Raw genomic sequence first — 25,575 nt, forward strand, 5'->3', positions numbered from 1 at the left:
GTGTGTGTGTGTGTGTGTGTGTGTGTGTGTGTGTGTCAGGAGCGGCAGCGGCGTGTTCATCTCAGAGGTGGTCAGAGGGGGCGCTGCTGAGCTGGACGGACGGCTGATGCAGGGAGACCAGATCCTGTCGGTGGACGGAGAGGACACGAGACGCGCGTCCCAGGAGGGCGTGGCCGCCATGCTGAAGGTGAGGATGAGGATGAGGACGAAGGCAGGGGGTCCACCTCCTGACCCGAGAGCAGCTGGTCCGGTCCAGTTGGAGAGGAAGGGTTGGTTCTGCTCAGTACGATCCGTTTAAGAACCAGAACTTTATGTGCAGAGCTGATTCTGGTTCTGACCCGGGTCCCTGTGGTTCTGTGGGTTCTGCAGTGCGCCCGTGGACCCGTCCAGCTGGAGCTCGGCCGCCTCAAAGCCGCGTCCTGGATGTGCTCCAGACTGACCACCGGGGGGAGCCAGGTGGGTTTCTGACACCGGGTCAGAACCGACCGGCCCGGTGGAGCTGCTGGTTCGGATCAGGTTCAGTAACAGAGGTGCTGCTGGTCGTCATGGCTGTGATCTGAAAAGTGTGGCGTGCTTCTGTAGCTGCTTGACGTGAAAATTACACAGATTTTAATTCTGAAAATGAATTTAATGCAGAAACGCACCAAATTCAATGAAAGTGAAAAAAGTTTCCAGCTGTTTTCTGTAAAACTGCATCACGAGTTCTGACCAGCAGGAAGTTACTGCTGGCAGAAACGCAGGAGAGGAAACGACAGGAAGTGGCAGCGATTTCTAGAGACACAACAGGAACCAATTTATCCTCTTTGTTTGGGTTTTATCTGTTACTGTGGCTGAGCCATCAAACGTTTTACCTTCCAGATGAGCAACGTCTGCAGCTCAGGTGTTGAGGCTCCGCCCCCCCCACCTGCCTCACCTGACCCCACAGCAACCCCTGGGCCAATCAGCGCCAAGACCAGCAGTGACATCACTTCCTGCTCCGACAGCAGCTCAGGTGGGACCAGAGAATCTAAACTCTAAAAAAGTTCAGGACATTTAAAAAGAATCAGCTGGAAGATCCAACCTGTGTGTGTGTGTGTGTGTGTCTGTCTGTGTGTGTGTGTGTGTGTGTGTGTGTGTGTGTGTGTGTGTGTGTGTGTGTGTTTGATCTGTGTGTGCGTGTGTGTCTGTGTGTGTGTGTGTGTGTGTGTGTGTTTGATCTGTGTGTGTGTGTGTGTCTGTGTGTGTGTGTGTGTGTGTGTGTGTGTGTGTTTGATCTGTGTGTGTGTGTGTGTGTGTGTGTGTGTGTGTGTGTGTGTGTTTGATCTGTGTGTGTGTGTCTGTGTGTTTGATCTGTGTGTGTGTCTGTGTGTCTGTGTGTGTGTGTGTGTGTGTGTGTGTTTGATCTGTGTGTGTGTGTGTGTGTGTGTGTGTGTGTGTGTGTGTGTGTGTGTGTGTGTGTGTGTTTGATCTGTGTGTGTGTGTGTGTCTGTGTGTGTGTGTGTGTGTGTGTGTGTGTTGATCTGTGTGTGTGTGTGTGTGTGTGTGTGTGTGTCTGTGTGTGTGTGTGTCTGTGTGTGTCTGTGTGTGTGTGTGTGTGTGTTTGATCTGTGTGTGTGTCTGATCTGTGTGTGTCTGTGTGTGTGTGTGTGTGTGTCTGTGTGTGTGTGTGTGTGTCTGTGTGTCTGTGTGTGTGTGTCTGTGTGTGTGTGTGTGTCTGGGTGTGTGTGTGTGTGTGTGTGTGTGTGTTGTGTGTGTGTGTGTGTGTGTGGTGTGTGTGTGTGTGTGTGTGTGTTTGATCTGTGTGTGTGTGTGTGTGTGTGTGTGTGTGTGTGTGTGTGTGTGTGTGTGTGTGTGTGTTTGCAGGCGTCCGGACGGTGCAGATCACCAGGGTAACGTCGTCTCACAACACACCTGAGTTCTTCAGAACCAGAACCGGTTCTGACTCTGCTGCTCTCTGATTGGACCTCTGAGGTGTGTGATGTCACCATCAGAACCAACTGGATCTTCTCCAGAACCTCTGGTCTCGATCTTTAGGGAAACCTCAGAGATCTGGTTCTGGTCCAAATGAGGTCCAGCAGGTTCTGTACTGGATCCATCATTTCAGAACCTCCCTAAGTCCAAACAGGGACCAGAACCAAAATAAATGGGTTTATCTTCAGAACCAGAAGCTACAGAAGTTCTGATCCGTTTCCAACACAATGGTACCGGTACCGATACCGGGCCCATCCAGCAGTACCACCTCCTGCTCCAGATTTGTCTGGAAGTGGTTCTGACCCAAATCTAAAGTTGTTCTGCTTTCAGAACCCGATCTGAACCCGGTATTATTCCCAACACCAGTCCAGAACCCACATTGTTGGTTCTGAACCATCCCGTTGACCAGAACCAACAAGAAGAACCTGGGTCCGATCACTGAGCAGCAGACAGAACCTCCTCTGGTTTCCTGTGATTGAGTGAGGTTCTGGTTCTGGTTCTGACCCACTCAGGGCAGCGGCGACTCCCTGGGTGTGAGCGTGGCGGGGGGGCAGGGCAGCCCGCTGGGCGACGTCCCCGTCTTCATCGCCATGATCCGGGCCAACGGCGTCGCCGCCAAGACGCACCGGCTGAAGGTGAGCGCCGCTCCGGTTCTGGTTCCGCTCCAGAACAACTTGGCACGACCCGATCAGCAGGTTCTGTTTCTGGAGAGCCGCTGTTCATTTCTGCTTGCTTCATCCATGAAGTTCTGGTTCTGGTTGGGAACCGTCACCTGTTCATCAGACCGGACCTGGAACAGAACCGTTTCTGTAGGAAGAGGAAGCGGGTCGGAGCCGCCGGCCGGTCGGCCATGTTGGCTGGGAAATGATTGAAATGTTGCCGTTTCTGCTGCTAGCGCTAGGCTAGCATGTTAGCTTTGGTTGTATTTACCCAGAATGCCCTGTGCTGTAGTCCACTTCCTGCTTGTGGAGCCGTCTCTGGTCCGCTTGGCGTTCACATTCAAACTGAACCTTCACCGAGGTCAGGGGTCAGAGGTCAGAGGGTGAATAGAGCTCACATCAAGTAAAACAAACGGACTGGATTTGGGTTGAAGTGGACTGAACTGGGATCAGAATGTTCCATATTTTAAGTGAACTGAGACCTGACCCGGTTCTGAAGTCATCTGGTGGACCTGGACCGGCTCTCAGGTCGGCCCAAACGTACACGGCGCCGACCAACCGGGCTCAGCTTGTCCTCCTTTAGGGAAACGTCCTGAGGACGACCCGGTAACATGGGCTCTGCGGACCGGCGGCCATGTTACAGGATCTGACCGAGCAGAGAGAGACCCAGAAACTAGAACAGGCCCAACATCAGCCCTGAGGAACCCCAGACTGCAGAGGACCGGATCTCCTGCTGTTGGGAAGAACCGGAACCGGGTCAGTGCTGAGCCTGGAATACCAGGAGATCCTGTGATCCACAGCAGACGGACCTGAAGACCTGCTGATTCTCCCTCAGCAGTTAGAAACCAAAGAGCCAGTAAAGGTGAAGGCAAACCTGATATAATTCATTTAATCACATAATTATCGCGGTAGAATTTGTTAAAACTTAATGAAATATATTTGTTTGTTGTGATGTTTGCTCACAAACCAACCAGGTAATCAGTCCAAGTTGAATGTTCAGAACCTACAGCAGGTGTGAAGAGCCACAGCAAAGGTAAAACGACCCGAACAGACGACCAGCTGGAAACACCTTCTTACTCTCTCTGTCGGTTAAACACACCTGTTGCCGTGGCAACCGCCTGCACTTTGCAAGCCGAGCAAAGATTACATTAAAAACATTCAGTCTGTTACATATCAGGTTTCCAGGCTTGGTGTTTATTAATAATCCTCATGATCACAGCGGTGGCTGAGCAGCTGGTTTAAACTCCTGCTCTGCTCTCAGTCGTCTTTCAGTCGTTTTGTTTTTTGTTAATGGAACTGAAACGCACTGAATTGCGCAACATCTTGTTGAAACAATAATTACTGAGATTATTAATTTTAAATGTTTCGTTGACTTTTTATAATTATTCTTTATTAATGAAGCTACAAACGTTCAGGATCTCAGTGAATATGTTTGATAAGCCTGTCGGAAGAGGAAGTGCTGACTCAGCGTCCTGACGCCGTTCAGCTTGTCACCTGCAGAGATCGACTCCAAACCTTTCCGGTCGATCGATCGATCGATTGATCGGTGGATCGACGTGTTGAGCACCTGGTCTGAAGGGTGAGACAGTGGAATGGAGGTTTAATGATGGAAACGCTCCAGACATCAGAACATAAACCAGTCAGAGATGGAGGCCATGAAGACTTTAACGTTTTAACAGTTTTATCAGCTCTAAACCTTCACAGGTTGCTTTCAGACCGGAGGAGCCAATCAGAAGGTCTGTTCTCACCGGAGGAGCCAATCAGAAGGTCTGTTCTCACCGGAGGAGCCAATCAGAAGGTCTGTTCTCACCGGAGGAGCCAATCAGAAGGTCTGTTCTCACCGGAGGAGCCAATCAGAAGGTCTGTTCTCACCGGAGGAGCCAATCAGAAGGTCTGTTCTCACCGGAGGAGCCAATCAGAAGGTCTGTTCTCACCGGAGGAGCCAATCAGAAGGTCTGTTCTCACCTGGATGAAGCAACGTTTCTGCCGGACATTATCCAGTGAAGAGGCCAGTTTGGTTTGTGACGGTTTCAGGAAACGAGGTTCTTTCACAGAAATACTGAAAGAATCCAAATGGTACCGCTGGTACTGGTCCGCCTGGGACCGTCGGGTTTGTTCTGCTTCGGTTCTGAGAGACTCTGTCCTCTGGGGACGTTGAGCGTCTTCCAGGTGGACCATCAGCGGGACGGATCTCCATCCCAGTTCACCTGTCAGAACCAGCTGTTCACTGGGATGTTCTGCACTCGGGTTCTGATCCAGTCGGACCACATCCCACCTGGACCTCCAGCTCTCACACTGATGTTCCGGGTTGTTGGGTTCAACATCCGTGGTTCTGGTTGAGGTGCTAGAACTCAGTCCTGGTGTTCTGGTTCCTGTCCACTCATTGGTAGAACCCCTTTAGAGTTCTGCTGGTACTGTCCGTCCAGAACCACACAGACCCTCAGAGGTTCTTCCTGCTGGTCCATCTTCCTGACGGCTCTGGTACTGGCTGACCCGGGTTCTGGACTTCAGTCTGGTTCTGTTCTGAAAACCTGGCCTGCTGAAGGCGGTTCTGGTGGATGCGGCCGTGTCGGTTCTGTTGGCCTGAGGTTCTGTGTGTGCAGGTGGGGGACCGTATCGTCAGCGTCGGGGGACAGCCGGTGGACGGCCTGTCCCACAGCGAGGTGGTCGCCATGCTGAAGAACAGCTACGGGAACATCAGCCTGCAGGTGAGCCTGAGGTTCTGCTCGGATCAGAACCGGCACCGCCTCCGGTCATGGTGGAAAGAAAGTACAACCCAGGTTCTGGCCCAGCTCTGATGTTGTGAAGAGCAGCTAGAACCGGGCCTGTGTCCGGATCCGTCAACCTTTAGAACCAGAACCTTCAGAGTGGCTCCGGTCCAATTGGTCCAACTGGAAGACGGTTCCAGGTCCAGACATGGTCTTGGTTCTAGTGTGGTTCTGACCCAGTCAGAACCAGACGTCCTGAGAAACGCGTCCCTTCTGAGGACGTGTTTCAGGTCCGATCAGAACCGGTTCTGATCGGACCTGAAACCTGTCTGCTGTCTTCAGGTGGTGGCCGACACCAACATCAGCGCCATCGCTTCTCAGGTGGAGAGTCTGACCAGCAGCTCCAGCCTGACGGCCAGCGCCGACACACACCCCCCTGCCGAGTCAGAGTGAGAACACACACACACGCCCGGCTGGAGGTCAGCTGACCCTGACCTCTGACCTCTGTCCCCAGGGGTCCTCGGCCCCGCAGCATCACTCTGGAGAAAGGCTGTGAGGGTCTGGGCTTCAGCATCGTCGGCGGCTTCGGCAGTCCGCATGGAGACCTTCCCATCTACGTCAAGACCGTCTTCAGTAAGGTCAGAACCGGCCGGTCCGTGGGTCGCCTCAGAACCTCCCCTCTGTCCGTCCTGACCGTCCCGTGTCTCCGTGTCTCAGGGCGCGGCGGCGGTGGACGGGCGTCTGAAGCGTGGCGATCAGATTCTGGCGGTGAACGGTGAGAGTCTGCAGGCGGTGACCCATGAGCAAGCAGTGACCATCCTGAAGAAGCAGAGGGGGACGGTCACTCTGGACGTCCTGTCCTAACCTGGACGTCCCCGTGTCTCCGCCGTCATTCGGCTTCTGCAGGCCGTCGTCTTCACTTCCTGCTCCGCCCATCAGGCCAGCTGCCGCATGCGCACCTTCCTCTGCCGCTTCTCAGTGGAACAACTTCCTGTCAGGTTCTGGAGCCGGAGCGCCGCCTGGCGCCGCCCAGTGAGCCGCAGCAGGACCAGCAGTCTGCCGCCTGGTGGCCGGAGTGGGGACTGCAGCCTGTCCTCCTGCAGGTTCGCTTCGGTTCCACCGGAACGCTCGGATCGGACCCGGGTCACCCGGTCCGATCATCAGAACCGACCAACCACGTCTCCATGGAGACGCCCCTCATTCCTCGGGTCGAACCTTTCTCCTGACAGGTTCTGGTTCTGTCCGGATCATTCCCGGCATGTTTCAGAGTTCCCAGTGCCGATGCATGCAGCAGCGTGATGCTAGCACCACAGCTTAGCATGGAGCCGTCTGATTGGTCGGCAACCATGATGTCATACCAGGTCGCAGAAAAGCCTCAAAAGTTCTGAAAAGCCAAGAAAAGGTTGGTTTGGGTTCTGGTTCCTGTCCCGGTTCTGGTTCTGCGGGTCCGGCTGGCTTCCTGCCGTCAGGCGACCCAAAGGTTTCGGTTCTGGTTCTGTTCCAGGTCCAAAGTGCCGTTTATCAGTTTGTTACTTTATTTCATGCAGTCGATGCATTTCTGTGATTTCTCTGAGCGTTATTGTTTGTCCGTCTCCATGGAGACGGCTCTCAGGATGCTGTTGGCATGGCGCCCGTTGCCTTGACAACAGATGCAGTGTCTTCCACGTCCATATTAAATCTGCAGACTGACGTTCCTCATGATCCCGAAATAAACTTCCAACCCCAGAGAAGCGGATCTGGAGAAACTCGGCTGCTGAAAACTCCCTGAAGGTTTTCCTGGATTTCAACTTCCCAGAAAACCAGCCCAGTTTTCCAGTAAACGTCCAGGGGTGGTTGGAACATTCCCGGCCGTTTTCCCTGCTGGTGTAAAACGTTCCAGAGCAGCTTGAAGTTTTCCTCTGAGAATCTGCTGAATTTTCCTCGTCTCCACGTTTCAAACCTGCTTCAGGCTTTAGAAACGTTTAAATCTGATGTCATCACTGCAGCTTAAAGCTCAGCTTCTGGCAGCTGCTTTAAAATCTGGGTGTTTCGTGCGTCTGACCTGTGCTAACATGTTAGCTTGAACAAGCTGCTGTTAGCTCGGTTAGCTTGGCTAGCTCTGTAATTTCATCTCCACTCAAACTCAAAGTTTCTAATTGAAACATTTAAACAGCAACGTTTCATTTATCACAAGATTGAACTTCAGCTTCGTATCCAAACTGGCCAATATTTAACATTTCACTGGTGATGAGTCTGAAACGCTGATATATGCTTAGGAAGATTTATGAAGATGTTTATAATGCCTTAGATGCTAAAGCTAGCTTGTTGTTAGCGTAACAGCAGAGCGGCTAAAGGGAAAACGGTCAGCAAACGTCTACATATCAAGTCATGTGGTCAAATATTCTCTTAATTTATTTGTTGATTCCACTGTAAATAATCAGATTTGTGTGTTTTTGTGCCACATCAGAACCTGAAACGTTTTACTTCCACGTCACGATTCTGGAAAATGTTTTGATTCTTGGTGAGATTTAAATGATGATTAGTTGGAATAAAGTGAGATTTTCTCTTTAAGCTGCTTCACTTTGTTTCCATTTGATTAAATGTTAAACTTTCTGTTGAAACTAAAGTTTCAAACAACATATTTTGATGTGTAATTATTTTATATTTAGCATTTGAACCTGCAGCAGCTCAGAAACAACCATAAGCTAAATGGTTCTGGTTCTGACCAGTAAGTCTGGTGCTGGACCAGAACCGCTACCCTTCATCGTTTTACTCTTCATCACTTCACTTGATGTTTTTATCAAAATTCTGTTTCTGTTTGTTCTTCATTGCAGTTTTGAGACGAATTTAAAATATTTTTATTTTTCTTTTAATCTCTTTTAAAAAGTGAAACTGAATTCAGATTAAAGTTGGTGATAAAATGATATTTAAAGGTTTACTAGGAAACATGACCTTGATTAATCATTCATGTTCAGTTGCTGCCTCAGGTCTGGACTTTGACTGGGACGTTTAATCTCTGCTGTCCAGGATGCTGTGAAGTTCAGGAAGACGCCGGGAGTCGGATCAGAGTTTATTACAAACGTTCATCATGTTTTCACTGAATCATTAACAGCTCGGATAACTGATTGATCTGGACAGGAAGGAACAGGGATCTGGTTGCTATGGGTTACTGGTCTCTTGGGTCACGTGATTGAACTCTGAGCCAACGGGACGCCTGCCGGCCGCTCACATGGCCGTAGATTTCTCCTCGGCGGCGATGACGTTGTCGTAGACGTTGCTGCCGTCTCTGGACCTGCAGCACAAACACAATCAGCTTCAAAGCTCCAGGTTTCAGAGCAACAAGCAGCCGAGGCGTCACTGGTTAGAAAAATGGGATTTTCAGCTGCTTCCATTCACTCCTGCCATGTTTTAACTTCCTAATGCTAATAACTCGGCCTGGTTTCTCCAGGGGAGGAATGCTGGTCAGAACCGGAGCAGGAGATCCGGTCGGCTCCTCAGAGCTTTTAAACCTCTGGACAGGTTCCGGTCTGCTGGGTCTCCAACGTTTGAATCAATTACCAAATGAATCTTCCGTCTGTGGACTCTGACTAGAGTTGGAGTCATTTTGTTTTTTAGTTGTTCTGCTGCGGTTCTGACCCCAGAGTTCTGCTGCGGTTCTGACCCCAGAGTTCTGCTGCGGTTCTGACCCCAGAGTTCTGCTGCGGTTCTGACCCCAGAGTTCTGCTGCGGTTCTGACCCCAGAGTTCTGCTGCGGTTCTGTCACCATAGTGCTGCGGTTCTGACCCAGAGTTCTGCTGCGGTTCTGACCCCAGAGTTCTGCTGCGGTTCTGACCCCAGAGTTCTGCTGCGGTTCTGACCCCAGAGTTCTGCTGCGGTTCTGACCCCAGAGTTCTGCTGCGGTTCTGACCGTTCTCCAGGTCTCTGCGACTCGTCTGCGGTTCCTACCTGGCCAGGTCCAGCCGCGTCTCGTACTTCCCCTTCTCCGACTCCAGGCTGCTCCTCGGCCTGCAAACAGAACCGGGTCGGATCAGCCCAACATGAAACATCTGGACGGGACCAGATCGGGTCGGGTCGCTTGGACCAGGATGGAGGCTGAAGGTGGCGCCACTAACCAGAGGAGCTTAGCAGATGTTCAGCTTTCCTTTCATATTTCTGACTAAATTTAGTCCTTTTATGAATAAAGTTATAAAGTTATCAGCTCAACAAAAACTAATAACATCACAAACAGAAGAAAAAAAACATTAATTACAATAAAAACTTTGATTAAAAGAGTTTTTAAAATGAACTAAATTAGAAAAGTGTCTCGTTAGCAGGAAGTTTAGCTTCTTTAGCTTTTTTCCTGCTGTGCCGCTTTTGGCCAGCAGGTGGCGGAAAACCCGCCTGAAGCGGCAGCAGCTTCACCTCAGGCCGTCCAGGTGGGTCTCATACGGGTTGGTCTCAGCGAAGGTGGCGTCGACGCTGGAGCGCCTGCTGACGAGACACACACACACACACACACACACACACACACACACACACACACACACACACACACACACACACACACACACACACACACACACGTCAGCTCATGCTGACCAATCAGCAGACAGCTTCATCTGCTAAAAGTGGTCTAGTCCAATCAAACAGGGCCTCAGCTGTCAGACAGACTGTTTCTGCTCCACAGGCGATGAAGATGAAGTGATGAAGAGGAGTTGTGACTCACCTGCTGGACTCGCACCAGACCTTCTTCACCAGCGCAGCGATGAAGGTGAGGATGAGGAAGCCGCAGACGGCGACGATCCCCGTCAGCCACTGGGGCAGCAGCCGCTGCGACGGGCTGGCCTGGCCTGCAGGCAGAGGTCAGAGGTCACTATGGTTAGCCAATCAGAGTGGAGCGGCGGTCCTGACCCGGTTTCTCTGGAACCGGTTCTGCTAACCAGAACTCTGCTGGCTGGTGACCTTTGACCTGTGGGCAGAACAGCAGCAGATCTGGTTGCTTTAAATCTGCTGCAGTTCAACTCCTGAAACCAAAGATCTGCAGGAAGACGGTTCAGCTACACTGTAAAAAGTCAACAGCAAACTAAACGTCCGGTTTTCAAAGTAAAAGCCCATCCTTTGTTTTCCAGGTCGGACAGGAAACGAAGAAAAACCTAAAGGTTTAGCAAGAGTTCCACAAAACTCAGCTTTTATTTTGATATTCCACTTGTCAGCAAGCCAACGTGAAACTAAACTAAATATTTAATTTTAATTTAGATATTTAATAAGCAGAATTCAAAGTTGGTTTAAATATTAAATATTTAATTTGGAGTTAAATATTTAGCTTAGATGCTAATTTTCAACTTCCTGGCTAAATATTATGTTTGTAAATTAAATATTTAGCTTGGAACTGACATTTATAGAATAACATGGTGAGTTTTTGAATATTCAGTGTTTTTTCCTCTATGAAAGACTAAATTAACCAAATTACTGCCGTTAATTTTTACAGTGTGATTTTACAAACTGGACCCATAAATATTCTGTTTTTAGTCGTTATGTTCCTGGTTCACAGGTCGATGACTCATCGCTTTATTGTTATATGATCATAATAAACGGAAAAGATTCTTCCTGGATCAAAGTTACGTTAAAACTTTGCGTTTAAATATTTTGGTGGTAAAACTTTATTTTGGAATCAGGCTGACATGACATAAACATGACATAATACATGTAATAAACATGAACGAGTCTTTATGAATGTTTATTGTCATTCAGTAAATAATGACTTTTAATCCAAAGTTGCTCTAACGTTTCATTAAAAATGCCAACTTTGCATGATTTTGTAAATTATGATAATTTAATGCAAAGTTGGCATTTTAATGGACTTTTAGAGCAACTTTGCATTAAAAGTCATTATTTACTGAATGACAATAAACATTCATAAAGGCTTCATGTTCATATCAGATGTTATTTCATGTTTATTACAGTTTTATTCACACCTTCAAATAAAAAGTTACCATTTTGGTTAAAAACAAAAGTTTCTTCATTTTTATTCACTTTTTCTAGATTTTAACGCTAAAACTGTTTCCTATCATTTTCTACCGGATTGGATCTCAGAACCTCAGGTTGAGTCCCGGGTGAAGCAGCCTACCTGTCTGGGCCGCCGCGGCTCCGACCAGAACCAGAACCAGAACCAGCAGGCAGGACGTCAGTTCGGTTCTTCCCATCTCTGAGTCTGAAACAAACATCTGAGAGCCGCAGCTGTTCCTGCAGAGCTCGGATCATTTCTGTTAATCTGTAACCGGCTGTTATCTGCTCCACTGGCTCGGCCCGACCTGCTGCTGCGGCCACAGAACCGGAACCAGAACCGGCTTCCTGCTGCAGATTCTCTGCACAAAGTTTACCTGCAGAAACGCTTTGAGGATGGGTTCAGGCCCGTTGTCAAGGCAACCAGATTATCACACCGTAACGGTAACTGAACCGGAACCGAGCCCGGTTTGGTGTCGGGGGGGCCGATCAGCGGAAATGAGACTGATCGATTAACATCCGGGACGTTTCTGATCCAAATCTGGAATTAAAACCTGCTGCAGATGCAGAATGTTTTACTGCACCTGTTAGAAACCAGAATGTTTTTATGAAACATTAAAAAACTTCTAACAAATGTCCAGTGTTTCCATCCAATCACGTTTCTGTTGCTAGGCAGAATAAATGAACTCCGTCATTTTGGTTTTAGATGCTAAAAATAGACAAATAAACAGTTTACCTCCAGCGTCTCCATTTATTGAAGATTTTTCTTTTAACGAGGTTTTTGTAAGATGAGGTAATTTTATTTATGTAGCACATTTTCAGCAACAAGGCAGTTAAAAGCTTTACACGAGTTAAAATGAAATACAGACAAAATAAGAAACCAAAGGAAAGAAGAAGAAAAAGAATCTAATGTTGATCTAAAGTAACTATGTGATCCTGTTCAGGTTCCTCTGGTCTGATCACATTTCTGGGTTGGAAGAACAAGAATCTGAAAAATAGTTAAGTTTCCTCTGAATAGGGAGAACTCTACAGATACTAACAACGTAAAATTAAAAAGAGGAAAGGACGCATTAGGGCAGGTGGCAACATTCAGACAAAACAAAGACATGAGTGAAGGCGGTGAGGTCAAAGGGCCATGAAGCCATGTTGCTCAGCCTAACCCAAAGTCCGATAGAGGTGTTGTTATCCAGGAATGATGTCCTTGGCAGCGCTCAGATCCATGGAAACAGGAGGGGTGAGGAGGGAAGAGCGTTGTGTTTACATATCTTCAAGGAGATTAGAGATATGCAGATATCCAGAGGCTCCGATCAACAGGAAGTAAAGCCACACAGTCACACTGGATTACCAAAATAAAACAGGAAGTCGAGCTCAAAGCGGAACCAAAACATGGAAACTTAAAACATAGAAAGTAAACAGAATCTTTTATTTTGTAAATTCATTTTAGACAAACTCAAACTTTGCTGCTTTCTGTTCTGTTGAACATCTGAAGGAATCTAAAGCAAAACGCGGCGACCAGCTGTTAGCATGAAGCTACTTCCTGTAGCCTGAGGCCGATATTCATGATCTGAACGGAGACGGAGCGGAACAGGAGAACGTTCTTCACCACAATAAACTATTTTTAGACAGCAGAACATTTTAGTAGAAGATGACAAAAGCGAAGCGTAAAGCATTAAAGGTTTCACAGTAAAACTAACGCAGATGTTTTACGTGATGAAGGTGAGCAGAAGTCTTCAGATCTGGCAGTAGCTGCATCTCCAGGTCCTACAGCAGGACGCAGGCGGAGGACGGCTTCCTGCTGAGCGTGCTCACTAGGTTCAGGCTGATCTGGGCCGGGTCGAAGACCTGCAGGTCGGAGCGGCCGGCCCCGCCCTTCTCCCTGGAGGTGACCCGGTACCGGGCCTTCATGTTCCTCAGAGGGTTGTGGTCCGGGTCGACCCGGTCCGGACACCTGAAGGCCTCCTGGACGACGCGGCCCTGCAGGGTCAGGCCCACGAAGCCGTTCCTGAAGGTCAGCATGCGGACGACTGGCGAGTAGACGAACTGGACGCACAGCAGCTTCCCTGATGGAGACAAACAGACGCATCGGACCGGAACCGGACCCACTGGAACCACAACCGGACAAACCAGAAGGGCAGAAGACCAACTGGGTCAGTTCTGAAATGATGCTGAAAACGGCAGAAAGATACACGATGGAGGGACGGAAGGAAGGATGGACCAGCGCCACCAGAGGTGAAGTTCTGGTTTGGGTTCTGAGGTTCTGAAGGACTGGTTCCTGCTGTTCCTCCTCAGGGAAAACAGCGGCCATCTTGCGGTGTACCTGTTGGTCCTGAAGCCAACTCACCTGAAGCGACGTCCCAGACCTGGACGGTTTGGTCCTGCGATCCGGTGAAGACGAAGCGGTCGCTGTCGGCGAAGGCGGCGCAGAGGACGCCCTGGAAGAAAAGCCCCTGGTTGGGACGGCAGAGCAGAGCGGCACGGTGAGTGGAGGAGTCTGGGTCTCCGCTGCGGCCTGAAGCCGTCCGGTCTCACCTGGTACTCCATGGTGTGGTCCAGGGCCACCGGGTCCAGGGCCCACAGCCGCAGCGTGGCGTCCTGGGAGCCCACCAGGGCGTGCGTCCCCCAGTTGCTGGCCGTGACGCAGGTGATCCCGGAGCTGTGAGGCTGCAGGTCGGTGCCAACGCCGGTGCCGAAGTCGTGCAGCTTCACCTCGCCGCCGGCCGTCCCGTACAGCAGCCGGCGGTGGGGCAGCAGCGCCATGTGTGACGGGGGGGCGTGGAGCAGCGGGGCCGTCGCCAGGGGCCCCTCCACGGCGGGGAAGCCGTCTCTGGTGGCGACCTGGAACAGACGCAGCGCGTCCTGGTGGGCGACGGCCAGCAGGCTCTCCTGGGAGCCGAGCGCCAGGCAGAGCACCGGGGTCAGGCCCTCCGGCGGCGGGATGCACAGCGTCTCCTGGGGCAACGCCAGCGGGTAGATCAGCACCGTGCCGCTACGCAGCCCGCACAGCAGGAGGCGCTTCTGCTGCGCCAGCTCCAGGCAGCTGACCTCCGCAGACACCGGCAGGCGCTCCGACACGGAACCTGGGCAGAAACGGGCCGGGTCAGAGGAGAACCCGGATCCGTAGCTCTGGTTGGACCCGTCCAGAGAGCCGCTCTGACCTGTGCGGTTGTTCCAGCTCAGCACTTCCCTCTGGGTCTGGTGGCGCACGTAGAACACCTGATCTCCGTCTCTGGTGACGACTGAGTGGGCGGAGCCTGCCGGGATGTGTGGGAGGGGCTTGTGGCTGGGGTCGTAGGTCAGACTCCACAGCTGGACCGAATCCGCCGCCGAGGAGGCCGAGACCACGAAGTGGTCATAGAGCAGCAGGGCGGTGACCGGAGCGTTGCAGCCGCACAGAGCGTCCACCAGGTGGCCGGTGGTCACCGACCAGATCTGACCAAAGCAGACACAACAGGACGTCACTGGCTTCCTTTCACAATAAAAGCTTCATTCAATCTTTCCTTCATTTTATTAGCAAACTGCCAGTTTACAGAAATAAATCCTGACGGAGAATTTATCAGGAAGACAAATCAGCAGAACCAGAACCAGAACCAGAACCGGGCTCAATACCAGCAACTGGAGGTCAGAAAAGACAGAGCAGAAGAGCTGATCTAGAAGAACTTTCTATGTTCTATGGCTCAATCAGAGGTTTGGCCTTGGGAGAGGCGGGTCATCATCTATAGAAATAGAACGGTTAGATTTCAGCAGCCGTCGCTCGGTTGGTTCCTGGAGACCATCACAGCCAGACGGAACCAGACCGGATGTGGTTTCTGTGGAGAAAAAGATCTGAGAGGAACTTGAAGGTTGGAGGGCAGCAGAAGCAGACGGGTTCCTGCCGCACTGAGCAGAAGTAACTCATGTTTTGCAGCATCTCTGCTGGACAGGACGTTTCTGGAGGTTTAACACGTCATCTGGTCCGTCTGCTGCGATGCTTCACCACCTGGATGTTCAGCGTGTTTCAGTGCTGTGATGCGTCGGCTCCCCTCCCTGCTGTTAGTGAGGAGGACCACCAGCTGGTTCTCACTCGGATCAGCTGATCCGCCGCTCCAGTGACGACGCGTCGGCCGTCCGGCGACACGCAGGCCGATAAAACCTCGTCATCGTGCTGCAGCTCCAGGAATCCGTCCACAGAGTCGCTGCAGATGCGGAACAGGCTCAGAGTCCGCTCCCTTCCTGAACACAGCAGCAGGAAACACGGGTTTGGCCTCAGGACCAGAACCGGTTGGTCCAGTTGGGTCTCTGCTACCTGCCATCAGGATCTTCTCATCCTCTGAAGCCGAGAAAAGAGTCGGAAGCAGAGGAAACTCTGAGACGGTTTGCTGTCCTGTCCTGGAGATCTGCAGACAGGAAGTTCACCTTCATCACCAGAACATGTGAAACATCACGTTCTAGATCCTGGAATCATCCAGGACAACATAGAAATATTATCCTAGAGCCTCAAACTCTGGTCCAGTTTCAGGCCTAAAGTTAGTTTCAGTGGTAAAACTCACCTGATGCAGGAACCCGTCGTCTGACACCACAAATAATGACCCACGTTTAGGTGAGGCCACTGAAACCACTGGAGTCAGGCTCCGGGTCAGCCGCACCATCGTCTGGGTCCCAGCAACCGGGTCAAAGATTCTGACCCGGTCCGAGTCATGCAGAGATACCACAAAATCTCCCAGAACCCCCAAAACCAACGACATGTCCTCACTGTGGATCTCGGTTCCGTCCGACTTCCAGACCTTCACCTGCACACAGAGTAAACAAACCCGGGTTCTTCAGAACCAGCTGCAGCTCCAACATGCTGAGGGAAGGTCCAACATGACGACACGGGTCAACCCAGAATGCCCCAAAACACAGAACCGCATAGATCAACATAGAACCAGATAGAACCGCATAGAACCACATAGATCAACATAGAACCGCATAGAACCAGATAGAACCACATAGAACCAGATAGATCAACATAGAACCGCATAGAACCAGATAGAACCACATAGAACCAGATAGATCAACATAGAACCGCATAGAACCAGATAGAACCACATAGAACCACATAGAACCACATAGAACCGCATAGAACCACATAGAACCAGATAGAACCACATAGAACCGCATAGAACCACATAGAACCACATAGAACCACATAGAACCACATAGAACCGCATAGAACCAGATAGAACCACATAGAACCAGATAGAACAACATAGAACCAGATAGAACCGCATAGAACCACATAGAACCACATAGAACCACATAGAACCAGATAGAACCGCATAGAACCACATAGAACCACATAGAACCAGATAGAACCAGATAAACAGGACGTGAAGACCTGCTGACCGTAAGACAGACGGAGACGGACAGCAGAAAACCCTTCAGTCCGTCTCACAGAGAACCACAAAGGGTTCCACCTTCCACGGTGCAGAAGGTGGAACCCTTTGGTTCTGTCTGCTTCATGAAACCATGAAGCAGACAGAACCTCAGGCGGACTTTGGACTGAACCCGTCCAAAAGACAGATCCAGAACTTTATTTACACAGAAAGATAAAACCCAAAATCACAACAGAGAACTGAAGAGACAAACCCTGAAAGCAGCAGAGCTGAAGACCAAAGAACCTTCAGGACATCAGAGCCAGTCAGGCTCCGCCCACCTACCTGCATCCAGCTGTGGACAAACAGCAGCTGGTCCGACACCTGCAGGCGAGCCGAGGAAGGGGCGGAGCCAGCAGGCCCCGCCTCCTGGATGCAGAACAGCTGCTGGCCACTCTTTAAGCTCCACCCCCTCAAGGAGCCGTCTGCAGCCAATGAGAGGCAGTGGGCGGAGCTTTCGATGATCTTTACCGACAAGATGGCCGCTACGCAGGACAAGACAGACAGGAAGTGCCGTCATGGTCCGATCTGAGCCGTAAGAAATCTGACATGAGCTCTTGGTCCCACCTGATGGTCCTTCCAGAACCTGGAGGAGATGTTTGTCCAGGAGGCTCCAGGCCGCCACCACGCCGCCGGCCGAGCCGGTGACCAGCAGCTGCGCCGCCGCGTCCACGGCCAAGCAGAGCACACCTGGACACAGCCAGCGGCGGCTAACTCATGATGCTAACCTTAGCTGATGAGGCTGACCCGGTTTGACCCGGTCAGACTGGGACAGACTGGGACAGACTGGTGACTGGATCGGCCGAGACGCAGAAGCAGCTGATTGGCTCTTTGGAAACTCCGCCCCCATTTGGTGCAACTGCGACTTTAAGAAGGAAACTTATTTTGCGGTTTGTCAGTAAAACTAAATGGGCGGTCAGAACCGGTCAGAATGGATCAGAACCGGTCAGAACCAGTCAGAACGGATCAGAACCGGTCAGAACGGGTCAGAATGGATCAGAACCGATCCCTCTGTTCAACCACATCAGATCACATTTCAGCTTCTAGAAGCTGCTGTGAGGACATGAGGGACATGGAGGACATGGGGGACATGGAGGACACGGTGGACATGGAGGACATGAGGGACATGGGGGACATTAGGGACACAGTGGACATGGAGGACACGGTGGACATGGAGGACATGAGGGACATGGGGGACATTAGGGACACAGTGGACATGGAGGACACGGTGGACATGAGGGACATGGAGGACATGGGGGACATGGAGGACACGGTGGACATGGAGGACATGAGGGACATGGAGGACATGGGGGACATGGAGGACACGGTGGACATGGAGGACATGAGGGACATGGGGGACATTAGGGACACAGTGGACATGGAGGACACGGTGGACATGAGGGACATGGAGGACACGGTGGACATGGAGGACATGAGGGACATGGAGGACATGGGGGACATTAGGGACACAGTGGACATGGAGGACACGGTGGACATGAGGGACACAGTGGACATGGAGGACATTGAGGGACATGGAGGACACGGTGGACATGAGGGACATGGTGGACATGAGGGACACAGTGGACATGGAGGACATTGAGGGACATGGAGGACATGGTGGACATGAGGGACATGGTGGACATGAGGGACATGGAGGACATGAGGGACACAGTGGACATGGAGGACATTGAGGGACATGGAGGACATGGTGGACATGAGGGACATGGTGGACATGAGGGACATGGAGGACATGAGGGACTGACGTCTCTGAAGGCTCAGCTCTCTGACCTCCGTGTGCTGCAGTCAGCGTGTGCTGCAGCGCCCCCCCTGGCTGCTGCAGGAAGCTGCTCCTCGGGATCAGAACCGGCTCCGGACACGTTTGGAGCCAATCGTCACACTGGCTGCAGAGCTGACCAATCACGGTGCGGAAGCTGGAGGCCAGGTGGGCGAGTCGGGCCAGCAGCTCGGAGTAAAACACAGACCGGTCTGGAGACAGGGGAAGCACAGCGGGTCACCCAGAACCGACCCAAACGGGCCAAAAATGTTCCCACCCAACCACACTGACCCATGTGGCCGGACAGGATGTCCAGGCTGTTCTTCATCAGGACCAGAGCCTCGTGGACCAGTCCAGTTTCACAGCAGTCCATGTACTGGGAGCACTGGTCCAGGTCGCTGATCAGGCTGGACACCCCACAGACCCGGCTCTGACAGTAGAGCCACTCGGCGCTGCCTGCACACAGAACCAGGAGACACTGGATCCACTGGTGGAACTGGACAGGGACGTCCAGATAAAAGCTCCTGTGCTGCAGCTCTGGTTGGTCTGAGCGCGCTCAGGTCAGTCATGCAACATACCTACTACTTCCTGCCGTAGCTCCTCCCACAGACCGGCATGCAGCAAGTGATACGGCAACTCCTGCAGCTTCCGGACATTCGCCAATCCAGGAGCAAACCACAGCGGCTGGGGCGGGACCTTGGGAAGCAGAGAACCAATCAGAACTCAACATCCACCCTATTTGTTTCATCACACAGAGAGCACGCTCAGACGTCTCCTCATGTCCACCACAGGAGTCCTGGTACCTTCCTGTCGGACAGCAGCAGCGTCAGACCCGGAAGAGCCACCGGCTTCAATCTTCCAGACCAGCGACCCAGGAAATACTCCGCCAGGATCCTGTGGGTCCGCCCCCGTCGCTCTGGCGTCAGATAGCGGGTCTTGACTACCTCTGAGAGAAGCCTAGAAGAAGAAGCTCGATGTTGTTCCAGAAGAACTGAAGCTGCTCCTGGTTAGGACATTTGGAATGGACATGGAGGACAACTGGAGGACATCTTACCGGCTGCTGAAGGCCAGCATGGCGACTCCGTCGGTCCACTGGACCTCCAGCTGGTCCCGCAGGTCCCGCTTGAGCCGCGCCCACAGGACAGGTGGCATCCGGATTAACGAAGGTGTCGGAGGCAGGGAATACCTGTATACCTCACCGATGACATCATCGTCCAATGACATGACATCACGCAGTTCTGCCTCCATCAGGCCTCTCCTGTAGAGTTATAGAGACAGAGACAGTCGGTTCTAGGTTTAGTGGATCATCCTGAGAACCTCCAGGTCCATCTGGAGGGAAACCCAGAGCTTCTCCGGGTCCAACTCCAAGGACTTCTGGATCACCTCCTCCTGCTTAGATCCAGGATCTATTTTTTCAGTCCTGATCCGTATCTCTGGACTCATGGAAGAGCAAATCCAGAACTTCACCATCTGCTCATCCTGCCATTCCTCAGGGGAACGAGGACCAGAACCAGCTTCCTGTCCGCTCCAAACCTGAACAGTGGGCAATAAGCTGATAGCAGAGCTAACTTTTGGTTTAGCGCCTCTGTTAGCTTTAAAGATGCTTAGCACACTTGGCTAATGATTTGAATTGAAGTTAGCATTTTACCATTCACCATTGAACAAATTGTTCAAACAGCCCAAACAAAGGTTGGGTTCCAGGTAAACCTGTAAAGGTTCTTCTGCTCCAGCACATCCTCAGCAGATGCTCTGCTAGTCTCCTCACCTTGCCAACATGATGTATCCCAAGGCCCCGCCCACCAGCTCCTTCCCATGTTTCTCCTCCAGCTTCAGGAGGAGCTGTGACATCACTTCCTCTGAGCTGGAGCCCAGCCGCAGCTCGGTTGGTGGTGTGAAGGATGTCCAGTTCTTGGCAGCAGACAGGATGAGCTGAAGGTGGAGAGGAGAGCCGGAGGCGTGGAAGCTCTGCAGGACCGCGTCCTTCTGCTCCTGGGTCAAAGTTCGCTTAGCCACCTGCAGATGGGACTCCATGATCTGCTGCCCTTCATCACGAGTCAGACGCTCCACCTCAAAGACGTTTCCTGCAGCGCTCAGCCTCAGCCGCATGCTGGCAAACGCCTCGCTGGTGGTTTCCATGGAGACCAGCAGGTGGACATTTGGAGGCACGTCTGTGGGCAGCCAGCGCAACAGGTGAGCCTGATGTTGGTCTGCCAGCTGCTCCAGGGAGTCCAAGATGAGGAGCAGAGTGTTCCCCTGCTGAGAAATCTTCTCCAGGATGTTCTGGAAGAGCCGCTGCAGCTCCAGGTGAGAGCTGACCGACAGCAGGGGGCGTGGCGCCAGGCCACACGCCAGACACACCTGGAGGCAGATGCTGTGGAGGACATGGCTGATGTTTGGCCTCTGAGGACGATGGGCGGCCAGCAGCCTAATAACCAGCACCGCCCTGGAATCCAGGACACCCTGCATCTCCTGTGCCAGTTTGCACAGCAGAGCGGTCTTCCCCATCCCAGCAGCGCCGTGAATCACCAGCGGACCGTGGTGGACCAGGGTGGACTCCCACATGGCGAGGCAGATCTTTCCCAGAAGCCCATCTCTGCCCTGGAGACTCTTGCTCAGCTCGTCAGCCGTGACGGTGTGCTGCCTCGCCTCTTCCACCACCCAGTCAAACTCCTCCTCATCTTCCTCTGTGCTTCCCCAGATCTTCCTCCTGTCCTCCCCCTCCAGTTTGACAGCCTCGCTGATCCGGGTCGTCATCTGGGAGATGAACTGCTGGCAGACGCTGTCCAGGTACTCGGCGTGTTCCTTGCGCTTTGGGTCGATGCTTCCTCTGTTCAGCTCCACGCAGTGCAGGTTGAGGATCTTCTTGGACGTGGCGTACAGACGCGACTTCAGGCCGGTGAGGAACTCCTGAGCTTCAGCATCCAGCAGCCCGTCTGCAGTGAGGTCCATGAACCTGGCCAGACGTTTGGATCCGTCCTTCATCCTTTGCCGAGGAATCTCCCGGACGAACAGCAAGGCGGCCATTTGGCAGTTGTCCTTCCAGACGCCTTCCTCCAGCGCCCGTTCTGTGACTGAATGAGAAGCAGGAAATGTTAGTCCTCCTGGACCAAAAGGACAAGCGTGGGGACATGTCCATGCCGGGGGACATTTCTCACCTGATGAGTAGAAGAGCTGCTTCTGCTCGGCTGTGATGTCTCCCGCCGTCTCAGCCTCAGTGGCTGCAGAGCGTAGCAGCTGCAGTAGCTGACTCTCCGTGACGCGCCAAGACAGAAGGTCATCGTCATGGAGCTTTGCCACCTCAGGTCGGAGGTCATCGTAGTGTGGGAATCGTGCAGTGACTGGCTGCAGAACATAGGTGGGTGGCACAGAGTTGTTGTCCTTCCGAAACCACTGTTGCAGTTGCTGAACACCTTCTGGATTCTTGGACAGCGGGGACAGAAGAACCTCAAACTGCTTTTCTGGGATGAGACGAGGAAGAGGTCGGTGACCGTACCGGTTCCCCAGCAGGCCCTTTGGCACCCAGACATGAGGAGAAGCAAAGTAAACGTGATCACATCTACAGATGCAGAACATCAAAGAACAACCAGCATCATGGAGGAACTGCCGAGGCGTAAAGAACCTGGTGAGAGGCTCAAAGCAGCATCACTTTACTGGCCGCATTCAGCCGCACGTCTACGAGGTACAGTGGCATCGATCCACCGGCAGGAGACGCAAACGCCACCGGCCGGGGTTTTACCAATGAGAGCCTGGAGAACGTTAGCAACTCACCACGAAGGCCGGTCCAGCAGAAACCTTCTGACTCGTCTGGATCTCCTGCAGGAAGATCTCACTGACCTCATGGTCTCCATACGGGAAGGTCCGGATCCCCCAGCTCAGATCCACCACCTGGACAGGAAGTGATGTCACTCACAGAAAGATTACATCAGACTCTCGGTGCTGAAAGAGGACGGACCGACCTCAAAGACCAGACCCAGACGGCGGCAGAACGACCGGACCTCCGGGTACGCCTTCTCCAGCAGAACCTTCCTCTCAACGGTCATGTCTGCACAGAAACCAGGGAATTCCTGTCAGAACCAGAACCAACACCAGAACCAGAACCAACTGCAGAAATATAACCAGAACCAACACCAGAACCAACAACAGGACCAGAACCAGAACCAACACCAGAACCAGAACCAACAGAAATATAACCAGAACCAGAACCAGAACCAACACCAGAACCAGAACCAACAGCAGAACCAGAACCAACAACAGGACCAGAACCAGAACCAACACCAGAACCAACAACAGGACCAGAACCAGAACCAACACCAGAACCAGAACCAACAGAAATATAACCAGAACCAGAACCAGAACCAACAGCAGAACCAGAACCAACAACAGAACCAACACCAGAACCAACAACAGGACCAGAACCAGAACCAACACCAGAACCAGAACCAACACCAGAACCAGAACCAACAGCAGAACCAGAACCAACAGCAGAACTTCTAACAGACTGGTCTCCGTAAGCTCTGGTACCACGGAGCGGACCTCTCTGACACTCCAGAGCCTCCAGAACCTCGTGGATCTTCACGGCTCCTCGCTCCAGAACATGTTGGACGCCTTCAGAGGATTTGACAGCGCCACTAACCCTAACCCTGGTCATGTTGATCCAGCTGGTAGACGTTCTGAGGGGAACCGGGTCGGCTTGGTTCTGGAGTGGAACCTGTGGCTCATGCATGAAGAGCTCAGCTTTTATTCTGAAAGTTGTCTGAAACGTTTGAACGGAGCGCAGACGTTTCATCATAGATGCTGCCTCATGTATGACTCCGCCCCCAAATGCTAAGTGGCATAAATACCTGGAAAGCTCGGCCCACCTGTCTGAATAACCATGGCAACGGCCTCCGCTTCAGTCTCTGAACGCGCCAGTAGAGCAGCGTCATGTGACCGCCTCCACCTGAGCCCCGGTTGGACCTCCGGAGCCGAGGCGGATCATTTACTGACCTCAGCGCTCGGACCGATGAACTTTTCCCATAAATCTTTCATCTTTTTGTTTGAGGCTAAAAAAGGTTCAGTTTCATAATTTACAGTAAAAGATTCAAATCAGAACTTCTCAGAGCTTTCGGGTCGGTTCTGGTTCTTTTTATCAACTGAAAAAGTTTCTGCACGTTTCCAGGCTCCAGGTCTGAACCGGGTCAGATGGACCCGGCTGAACCAGAACATTCAGTTTCACCTGATTCTCACACATCAACTCAGATCAGCAGAACTGGACCCGAACTCTGTCCAGAACCCAGACCTCCAGAACCAGGCTTGGGAGCAGAACTGACCTGTGAAGCTGGAGCTGATGAAGATTCGGATCATGTTGCTGCCGGTCCTCTGAGCTCCTTCGCAGCGTCCCCTCAGGACGTCCCGCGCGCCGCAGCTTTGTCCTCCATCCATGGTCTCAGACCGTCTGCCGGTTCTGGTTCTGGTTCTGTCTGTCGGCGCTCCTGCAGCTCCTGGTTTCCCTGGATGGTTTCCTCCCCGCAGAGCTCCGAGTTTCTGTTTACGGGTTCTGATGAAGCTGCAGAACCGGACCGGACCGGTCGGCGCTGCTGAAGGTTCTGCTCTGAAGATCAGCGTTCGCACCGGCTGGGCTCAGGGCGGCATCTCCCAGGGGGCGTCGCTCCCAGCTGCAGCGCAGACTAATTACAGCGAGGAAGAGGAGGACAACAAGCCTGTGACATCATCATCTTCATCATCATCTTCATCATCCTGCAGGAGCTGAAACATAAACATTAAATCTGAGCAGATTTAATGATCATGTTTGATGTTTTAATCCAGTTTTTACACGTTTTTTCTCTATTATTGAACTTTTATTATTCAAACTTTATTATAATTCAGGATGAAGATTAACATCAACTGTCAAATCAATCTAGCTTTTTATTAACTTTATTATATTTAAACATATTCTTCTTGTCATGTGATTCAGACACGTTTTTCTGATGTGAAGCTAAATGAACCCAGAAGAACCGGAACCGGTTCTGAAACTTCTGCTCTCAAATGAAGGCTGACGTCTCGGGTTCAGCTGCAGGTGTTTGTCAGCCAGAGCCTGAAAACAAACTTTAGTTTCTGTTTGTTCTGCAGTTTTACCTGCAGGCTGTTTGGACCTGCAGGTCTCTGGGGTCCAGCTGACGACAACAACCTGCCATCAAATCATCATGTTTGTTTCCTTTACAACAATCTTAATGGAACTGGAACAGTTTTCATTTTATTTCTGTTTCTGGATATTTTTCCAGAATGTCCAACTTTTTCCTGTAAACATTCAAGTGGAAACCTGTTTCACCCATTCTGTTAAAAAATAAAATGAAATAAATGAATGAATTAGTGTTCTATCAAAGCTACATTTATAAACAATTGTATTATTTAAGTATGTTTTTAATACATAGTTCAGCATATTTAAATATTAGTGGCTATAACAATAGAATAGGATGGAATATTCTGATATTGATGAATGATGAGCAGATTACAAAGCACACAGCCGTTCATCATTTATTTAATAAAGTATTTAGTAAGATCAATACATATTTATATAACTATACAAACACAAATAAATAATGATTAATACTGAATAATATATATTGGATACATGTATAAATATATATATCTCTGTTTTCCAGCCGACTAGTTCTATCTTCAGAGACTCAGCAGCTGAGATTGAGTCCAAACTCTGATGTGATTCATCCTGCAGTGAATCCGTCTCTCTTTATAGATTCTCCCTCTTCTTCCTCACATCGTGTCTTTAGGAAACCTTCAAAACAAAAACGGAGAATTTAGGATGAATTACATATAAATAATAGTCTTTACCACCTGTGTAAACTTTGCTGGTGAATGTTATAACACATAATATAAGTTTTATAATATGTTACATTGTTTCATTTCTAATATAGGCTCTTGTGTCAGATAATCTAAGTCAATGTTAGAGAATAATTAATTATTTTAGATTTACAGAATCTCAGTTATCCTTCATAGCGGCTGAATCCGTATTACACCGAGCACTGTAGCTAATATTAGCTGGTATCCATTAGCTGGTGGACATAAATACAGTAAAGTAATATTATAATCACAATATATACACAGTAATATGTCCATCTTACTTGTGAAATGTTGTC

The 25,575-nt window shown here is 51.0% G+C and overlaps 3 protein-coding genes across 15 annotated transcripts in view; 1 reads left to right on the forward strand and 2 right to left on the reverse strand.

Moving 5' to 3' along the window:
• The window catches only part of patj (PATJ crumbs cell polarity complex component), a 46,172-nt gene extending 38,305 nt beyond the window's left edge, over positions 1–7,867 (forward strand). For 9 of the 13 annotated variants that reach the window (XM_081605727.1, XM_081605726.1, XM_081605734.1 and 6 more), the window contains 9 exons: positions 40–187; positions 370–456; positions 859–991; positions 1,843–1,868; positions 2,463–2,585; positions 5,213–5,317; positions 5,660–5,766; positions 5,832–5,955; positions 6,035–7,867. In XM_081605727.1, coding sequence (XP_081461853.1) covers positions 40–187; positions 370–456; positions 859–991; positions 1,843–1,868; positions 2,463–2,585; positions 5,213–5,317; positions 5,660–5,766; positions 5,832–5,955; positions 6,035–6,181 — 1,000 coding nt within the window. In that variant the 3' untranslated portion in view covers positions 6,182–7,867. Of the gene's footprint in view, positions 1–39; positions 188–369; positions 457–858; positions 992–1,842; positions 1,869–2,462; positions 2,586–5,212; positions 5,318–5,659; positions 5,767–5,831; positions 5,956–6,034 lie in introns of those variants that run through there. The other 4 variants (XR_014087083.1, XM_081605735.1, XM_081605736.1 and 1 more) reach the window with 4 other exon arrangements.
• A 486-nt stretch (positions 7,868–8,353) lies between these two features.
• On the reverse strand, positions 8,354–12,029 carry pdzk1ip1 (PDZK1 interacting protein 1). The gene is given in 8 exon segments (XM_081605820.1): positions 8,354–8,588; positions 9,242–9,301; positions 9,698–9,766; positions 10,002–10,125; positions 11,403–11,522; positions 11,525–11,557; positions 11,560–11,626; positions 12,015–12,029. Coding segments are annotated over 8 exon segments (555 nt in total). The 3' UTR covers positions 8,354–8,521.
• On the reverse strand, positions 12,023–24,206 carry LOC103463259 (NACHT domain- and WD repeat-containing protein 1). The gene is made up of 19 exons (XM_008406498.3): positions 23,752–24,206; positions 22,399–22,484; positions 22,211–22,327; positions 21,598–21,952; positions 20,208–21,513; positions 19,497–19,700; positions 19,246–19,399; positions 19,021–19,138; positions 18,734–18,898; positions 18,457–18,654; positions 17,236–17,358; positions 16,954–17,153; positions 15,805–16,044; positions 15,561–15,651; positions 15,339–15,487; positions 14,434–14,707; positions 13,808–14,355; positions 13,620–13,725; positions 12,023–13,338 (listed from the first exon to the last, which is right to left on the reverse strand). Exons 1-19 carry the CDS (start codon positions 23,861–23,863, stop codon positions 13,040–13,042), a joined length of 4,845 nt encoding a protein of 1,614 aa, XP_008404720.1. The 5' UTR covers positions 23,864–24,206; the 3' UTR covers positions 12,023–13,039.
• Between the last annotated feature and the right edge of the window lie 1,369 nt (positions 24,207–25,575).

The sequence above is a fragment of the Poecilia reticulata genome, chromosome 4 (genome assembly GCF_904066995.2).
Source record: "Poecilia reticulata chromosome 4, P_reticulata-male-v2, whole genome shotgun sequence".
In the NCBI taxonomy this organism is placed as follows: domain Eukaryota; kingdom Metazoa; phylum Chordata; class Actinopteri; order Cyprinodontiformes; family Poeciliidae; genus Poecilia; species Poecilia reticulata.